The 8,417-nt window shown below is 38.9% G+C and overlaps 1 protein-coding gene across 2 annotated transcripts in view; it reads right to left on the reverse strand.

Moving 5' to 3' along the window:
• Positions 1–615: 615 nt before the first annotated feature.
• LOC107590225 (connector enhancer of kinase suppressor of ras 2-like) overlaps positions 616–8,417 on the reverse strand; it is a 106,630-nt gene continuing 98,828 nt past the window's right edge. For both annotated transcript variants that reach the window (XM_016278895.1, XM_016278894.1), the window contains exons 18-20: positions 8,214–8,317; positions 6,061–6,580; positions 616–715 (exon numbers count right to left, since the gene is read on the reverse strand). In XM_016278895.1, the coding sequence (XP_016134381.1) occupies positions 687–715; positions 6,061–6,580; positions 8,214–8,317 (653 nt within the window). In that variant the 3' untranslated portion in view covers positions 616–686. The remainder of the gene's footprint in view (positions 716–6,060; positions 6,581–8,213; positions 8,318–8,417) is intronic.

An 8,417-nucleotide genomic window follows, 5' to 3' on the forward strand; every position in this document is an offset into this window, starting at 1 on the left:
GCATCATCACAATAGGGCGTGACATTTCCGTCTCACGCTTGAGGTATTCGGCCAATCACAACGCACTGGATAGCTGGCCAATCACAGCACACCTCGCTTTTTCAGACCGATGAGCTTTGTAAAAATCGATGCGTTTCAGAAAGGCGGGGCATAGAGGAGAAACAATAATGTACACTATGTGGAAAATAATGTGTTTTTTTTTACCTTAAACTGCATAAACACATTTCATTACTCCAAATACACAAAATAAATGTTATTTTTAGCAGCATCATATGACCCCTTTAATTCTGTACATAAATATTCCTCACAGCCTCATAATTAAAATGCAAAATTAGAGTCCACAAACACCAATTCAACCCTTACTTTAGCTTGAATGTCTAGCCTAAGGTCCATGGAAGTGAGACAGTGTCCATTGGTTGTGAACGACAACTACTTCAAATACTGTGGCAGTATTTTTGTGTTGAGTGATCGAACCGTGCGTTTGTGTGCGTCAGACGTGAGTCTCGATGTAGGAGTGTGTGTGCGAGAGGGAGGGTGTGCGAGGTTCAGGCGTGGCAGCAGGGCTGGGCTCAGAGGCAGGGCTTGGCTTATGGTCCTGCTGTGGCTCTCCTGAAAACAGCTCCATGTAAACTTTCTTCCATTCCTGGAACTCTGAGGATGTGAGCTTAGGATTGGCCAGCAGCTTGTCAATCAGTGCTACCTCGCCCTCCCTGTCCTATGGGAATGAAGAAAGAGAGCAGTGGAGGGTGGGCATTACAGATACAGTCTCCTTCATACAGTGGTTAGGATGTCATAGTCAAAGCACGTCACAGGCGTTTAGCGTAGACGTGAAGTGATGTGGACTCAACCTAGATGAGCAGAACGACACACACGCAAACACACATAGCATGCTCAGACTTGACTGGAGTCCTCTGGCACTGTGGAGCTTTGTACCCCCAATGAACCTTCTTTCATTCAAGTCTGATAAAAAAAACAGATTAGAATTAGCTGGTCTAACTTGGACTAAACTGGTAATTACCTGGTTTAAGCTGGTCATTATCTTGCCAACATGATAATTAGTTGGTCTAAGACAGTCATTAGATGGTCTTTCATGATATAAGTTGGTCATTAGCTGGTTTAAGATGGTCATTTGCTGGTCAATAATCATTAGCTGGTCTAACATGGTCTAAGCTGACCATTCACTTGTCTGACAGTCTAAAATGGTCATTAGATTGTCTAACATGATCTAAGATGCTAAGATGGTTATTCACTGGTCTAAGATGGTACAAGCTGATCATCTGATTCAAGCTGGGTATTAGTTGTCGAACATATTCATAATCTGGTCAACAATCATTCGCTGGTCTAACATGGTGTAAACTGATCATCTGATTTAAGCTGGTTATTAGTTGCTCAACAATCATTAGCTGGTCAACATTATTAGCTAATCTAAGATGGTCTTGACAGAGGGGTTGAGTAAGAGTAATTTGGTAAACACCTAAAGATGGACAGTAAGACTAGAAGACAGATTTCATGAGTGTTTAAAATGACATGTTCAATTCATTTAACACAGTCACCCTCAAAAGCAGAGAAAAACTCCCTAAAGGATACTCAGGTCTGACGATCAAATCACTCTGACAGACACTGTCAATCAGGTGGCATGTTGCATGTTGCTTGCTTCTTTGATCTTACTGTCTGCATACGTACTGTATATGCAGGTGCTCATGTGTTAAAAATAGGTTGAGTCACTAGTCTTTTTGTTGTAGTATTTGTGTAGACAAAACACGTGGGCCATGAACAGTATAGTGCTGGGTCTTATTAACATATGTAGGGTGTGTATTTAAAGGGGTCATATGATGCGATTTCATATTTTCCTTCCTCTTTGGAGTGTTACAAGCTCTTGGTGCATAAAGAAGATCTGTAAATTTTCAAAGACTAAAGTCTCAAATTCAAAGAGATATTCTTTATAAAAGTTCAGAGTCAGCCACACCTACCTAAAACGGCTCGTTCGAACACGCCCCCACATATCTACCTCACTATGTGGGAAGATTTGCATAACGCCGCCCAAATGTTCACGCAAAGAAAGAAGGCATAACTTTTATTCTCACTGTAGTATTGTTGCCGCTGCCGCCATGTCCTGAAGACGCTGTGTGTTTCTTTGTGAAAGCGAAACTACTTTGTTTGGTCTTCCAAAAGAGGACGATCGGCTTTCACCGTTTTCACCGCTCCTTTGCCAGGACCGCTTATCATTTGCCACTGATGATTCAAATGCGAGTTTTGGGCAGTGTGGAGTAGCACTTGTTGTTTGTCATTTCTCTGACCACAAATGCAGACAGGGTTTTATGTTTACGTGGCACGATGCGATGCAATGCAACGCAACGCGTAAAAAGACAGTATAAGTCATTATAATCCGTAATTATGCCCCCACTGGATGCAACAAATGCCTCGTTTGTAATGGGTTTTAATGTTTTTGTGTCGTTGCTCCGGCTGGGACACGCCATCACAGTATGGTGAGGGGCGTAACATTTCAGTCTCACGCTTGAGGTATTCGGCCAATCACAGCACACCTCGCTTTTTCAGACCGATGAGTTTTGTAAAAATTGATGCGTTTTAAAAAGGCGGGGCATAGAGGAGAAACAATAATGTACAGTATGTGGAAAATAATGTGTTTTTTTTTCCACTTTAAACCGCATAAACACATTTCATTACACCAATTACACAAAATAATGTTCTTTTTAGCAGCATCATATGACCCCTTTAAACATTATTTTGAACAACCACAAGAGGGGAGCAGTCCCACACTGCACCTCCCACCACATACTGCAGATGCAGGGTGTAATGTGTCTCACTCAGCAATGGAATCAAGTTTAAATTAATACTGAATAAGGAGGTTTAAAAAAAAAAAAAAAAAAAAAGCGGCTGTAGATGAAAATCAGTTCAGTAGTAAAAAATTAGTGAATAAAGTCTAAAAAAGTATTAATTCTGGCATTATCCATATGCACCAAAGCCTCGTATATATCTGATGATATATCTGTCTGATGTCAAAAATCACTGAAAAATAACTGTCTATTTAGATCAGTAAGTCAGGCGACGTCTCAAACTTACTTAGCATATTCGTTTTTGTAAATTTAGTGTGCAAGCTGGCAAGCCCTGCTTTTATTACACGCCTGCGATAATTTGAAAGAAAAAGCATTTTATCAAACGCTTGGTTAGCCATGTGACAGATTACAATAACAACGACTAAACCGGAGTAAATCAATAAAGTTTTAAAGCTCTTTGTGAATCTTTTATAACTTGTTAAATGGCACAGAACTCTCAAAACTCTGGCATTGCACGACACAATCTTTCTCTTCAGTTTCCGGGGAACATGCGATTGAGAGTCACGATCAATAGGCCGTGCCTCTCTTTTCTCTTCAGTATGTAGTACAGCACACATGGGCTCTGTGGATGACTAACAGATGCCCCCTACTCCTCCAGAGAGAGATAGAAACAGAGTGATATAAAAGACACAGATAAGAGGGAGACTCATTAAAAGCCACTGGGATTATATATAGAGTGCTGCTGGAGATCTGTCTAAGATGACGAAAAAGGGGAATATTAGAAGAAAAAGTTAGAGGACGGTGCGAAAAGGGGCCGATGGGAAGTGAGATGAGCCGATTGGTGGTTAGATAGTGAAGATGGACAGTGAGATGGGGAATATAGATGGTGAGATGGCAATGAGCCATGAGGCGATAGACTGCGAGACAAGGGGAAGATGAAAAGTAATACGGGGGAGATAAACAGAGCGGTAATCCAGCAGCAAATGGGTGGCTTCCTGTGAGGTTTGTGGAGAGAATTGAGTCTATCTGGACACCAGACCAAACAGAAAACGGGAGAGAATTAATAGCCCATTCAGAATTTACTGCTAACCACAAGGTTAAAGCAATAATCCATGAGGCAGAGCATTACAGTTATTTAAAAAAAAAAAGAGGAGGCTATGTACAAAAGGTAATTACATTTATTGATAATCCAAATAAACAATTATTCCTCCAAGTAATATAGTTCATTAGCATATTTGTAGGGAGTTTATGTTTTTCAAGCAACACCGCAACTAATAATATAGAATTCAAGTGACATGCAATCAAAATCTCTATTTCCTGGCTTTGATAGGTCCAATCAGACTGTTGTTTTATAATCAGTGTGATTATGCACTATAAGAGGGTTCTTCAAAAGATGATTCACAAACAGGTATTCCCAAAAAATGTTGTCAGCAGAATCAAGAAGTACCACTTGAGAAGTTCATATTTCAATAATTTAACATCACACTTGCATGTTCACATTTCTTTTATGATGTTTAATAGTCAAATGACATGCAGATAAACAAATAAAATGTTTCATCTTTTGTAGTAATTGTTTTATTTAGATAATTTTTTTATTATTTATTGTAATTTTTAATATCAATTTCTTCATTGATTTAATCAATTATTAGCTTTTCATCAACACACAACCCCCCTGCAGTTCCCTCATGAACCTAGTTTTGGAAACCTTGGTTTAGTCTGAAACTAATTTTTGTAGAAAAAAAGATTTAGCATTAAACAAAAAATAAAATGTTAATTACATTTTTGAATTAATAATAAAATAAAAATAAATATTAATACAAAGCTAAATGTAAGAAGCTAAAATGAGAAAGGTAAAAGTTCTGCTAAATGTTTTATTGTTCTTTAGGGGGACAATTAAAATGTAGTAAATTCAATTTTTGAGAAAATAAAAATTATTATTATTTGTTTATAAAAAAATAAAAAAAGTATCCTTGTTTCTTGTATATAAATTCTTATGCAATTTTCACTCTTTGGTCATGATACGTGTCCATGTACTAAAGCTGAAAACTAACAGGCTTACAAAAATATGCACTGTCCTTGTAAATCAAAATCAACTATGGTAAAGCAGTGTGAAGTGGGCCAGGAGCCTGTGACGGAACCACACCAATACTGCAGGGTTAAAATTGGTTTCATAGGAAAGTGCATGCAGCTATTTCTGGAAGATGATGCCTGCATGCGTATGTGTGCATGTGTGTATGTAAGAAACGAGTGGACAGATCTCAGTGGGGGACCTCACAGCACAGCTAAAAAAAACTGCAACTAAGACACTGTTTATGCTTCATACAGCACCAACACACACTCAAGCAGGGAAAAAGAGGAAGATACAGAAGCTAAGAAAACACAGGAAGAGATACAGACGGAAAAAGAGCCTCAAATCCCTACACATGTCTCTCTGTGAGAGCACTGCTCTTAACAATTTAACATCAAAGCACTCAAATAAATTCACACGTGCATTAAAATAACTCTGCTGTGCCTACTGTTCTCATAATGAAAGGGGTTATTAAAATCTAATCAAATGTGGTGAAGAGGTTTTAGAGAACTGATTTGAGCCGATCTTGTCCTCAGAACCATTTATTTTCTGCCATGCACAGCTACTTACGTTGCAAAATAATAATAAACAGTAGATTTAGTACCTTTGCAAAAGCCATATCAAGTCACATCCCCCCATTTGTCATCATTACCAATTTGTGTGTACATTTGGACCGTCAATCAATTATAAAAATGAATTAAACTAATTAAAGAATTTATGGGTCAGGGGAAATGTAACTTTTGAAGTCTTAATTTGACAGTCCTGATGTAAATAACTAATTAATTAACAAGAATTTGTTAATTATTTATTTATAATCAAATTTTTTTGAGAGAAAATATATATAAAAAAGTATATTTTAAATAAATTGCATTTTTCTTTGCAAAAAACAACAACAACAAGAATAATAATAATAATAAATCAAAATATAATTTACATTATTTAAATTAACACACACACACATATATACATATATACATATATACATATATATATATATATATATATATATATATATATATATACACATATATACATATCTATGTATATAGAGCTACATATATACATAGAAATACTGTATATACATATATATCCCACGACCCTACAAAGTATCAGCAGTTTGGAGATATATTATATTTTGGAGATAACATATACAGTATATTATATATATATTATAATTCTGAATCACTGTTGACTCACCGTTATTGATGCAATGGGAACGGCTGAGCTCCCTACGGCCGGGGTCCCGCTGTTCTGCCATGCTGGCAGAGGGTGTGAGGAGGGCATGCAGGCCACTATCCCGAGGCAAGGTGAAGCTGCGGGGTTTCCCGGCTGTGTTACCAGGGTCTCGGAGCCTCTCCCCTTCAAACATTGGGAAGGGACCGTAATGTTCCTGCTTCATTGTGCGTTGGGCAGGCAGAGTGGATTGGCGGCGATATTCCGGAGAAAGACCCGGCCCTGGCTCGCAGAACACAGCGTCCTCTAGGGGCATGGTCTGCAGGTAGTGGAGGCCTGAGCTGGTCAGAGGGGTTTCAATCAGGTCCTGCCATGAGCGCCGTTGGCTGGTGGACTTCCGAGTGGGTGAACCTCCTCCACTGCTGCTGCCCCCTTGAGGTTCAGAGCGGTATTCCTCGTGAGAGGAGCGAGACTGTGAAGTTTCTGTGGATGAGAGGCGGCCGTGCTTGGGTTCTAGGTAAGGACTGGCACAACTCACCTGGTTCTGAGTGAGAGAAGAAGGTGAACAGTAGGTTAAACATAAGTATTTGCTAGATTGTAGGAAACTTTTACTCAACTACGCTAGGCAACTTTTTTTCTCTTATTTGGGGCACCAAAGACAAAAACATGACCAAAAGGAAAGGAAACACCAAGTACGACTGAATTTGATGCTCATCATGCAACTACATTTTCAAAGATATAAATCATTCATGTCCTTTGAAATTCACTAGGCTTAAAAATCATGAATGGACAAAATGCTTTTGCTCTTCTGCACGTATCACCTTCAGGCAAAAGGAAAGAATAAAGTGTGCTAATGAAGAAAATCAGAGAGTAGACCAGGCCCCTGAATACCCGCTCTCATCAAAGACAGGCAGATGAATAATGAACAGAGAGAGCTCTGGTTTCGGTGAAAACAGCCAAATATAGAAAAATGGAAAGATAGGGGACAGAGGAGTGGAGGGAGAACCTGAAGCTGTATTAGTGTGAAAATAGGCTCTGAATATATAGGCTAACTGCTCTTCCTGCTTTCAACAAATTGGCAACGTTCCAAAAGAACAGGTTTAATTATAGTTGTGACTCGTGAGAGAATGATAAACAGAACTATAGACAGAACGATAGATAGAATGATAGAATTATAGAACAACAGATAGACAGAGTGATAGAACAATAGATAGAACGATAGAACAATAGATAGAATGATAGAACAATAGATAGAACGAACGAAAGATAGAACGATAGATAGATAGACAGACAGAGAGATAGATTTTGCTTTGAAATGTCATGAAAAACAGAAAACTCTGGAGGTCTAATAGTTAACAATGTCAGTCTCCCATAATTCGTTTCTCTCTGGGAATAATGTGTGTGGATGTGTGAAGGAGAAATGAAGGGGTCTTGTAGAACTAAAAAAGAAAACCTGAAGGAAAGGAAAGCATTTCATTAATTTGTCTTTGTTTGCTCTTAAATAAAGGCTTTGCTGCTGTGTGGCCTCTGGCTGACCTGCCCTGTAGTGCTGCACTGAAAATACACAAAACACAGTGACTATTAACCAGCACACATGCACAAATTAAACCACACACATTCAGGAATGCATACACATATAATGGCTTATAAATATTAACATAAAAATAATAATTTATGTGCTTATTTTTTCACATTACTACATTGTTTTTTTTTTGGGGGGGGGGGGGGGGGATTTACGGTAATGAGAATTGTCATAGAAATCTTAAAAATAGCCTTTGTATTCTTCACAAAACAAATAAAAAGATATACCTTTAGCTTTTGATTTTGTGTGAAATATTACTCAATGATTAATATTACAGGTTTGCCAAAACGGAAATAAATATCCGATACTGTCTATCAAGAGCACAGGGTAAACGTAATAGTGACTCACAAAGACTGAGAGACCCGTAGAGAGAAAGAGAGATAAGACTCAATCTCATCACATCTCTACAGTGGGCTCACACACATACAGACACACACACACACAGTCACTCAGTGACGTGGTAAGGCCAGGTCTGGGGGACGGCACTACAAAACAGCTCTTTTACCAATGCCAAATGTCAAGCATTATGAAACCGTGCTATTGTGTGGGATTACACAATGAGAGAGAGCATGTGTCTGTGTGGATGCTGACTCACTGAGGGTGGCCGTGGGTATGTGTCATAAGGGGGCGGTGGGCTGTCTTGCTTGGGGGTCGAGGGCGTCTCATTGTCTTCGTGTTCACTTTCACTCCAGTAGTCTGCTGGAAGAGAGAGAGAGAGAGAGAGAGAGAGAGAGAGAGAGAGAGAGAGAGAGAGAGGGGAGAGTGGAGGGAGAGATTAGATTGTTACAAAACACCTCCA

This window comes from Sinocyclocheilus grahami, unplaced genomic scaffold (assembly GCF_001515645.1).
Source record: "Sinocyclocheilus grahami isolate Dianchi unplaced genomic scaffold, SAMN03320097.WGS_v1.1 scaffold126.1, whole genome shotgun sequence".
NCBI lineage: Eukaryota > Metazoa > Chordata > Actinopteri > Cypriniformes > Cyprinidae > Sinocyclocheilus > Sinocyclocheilus grahami.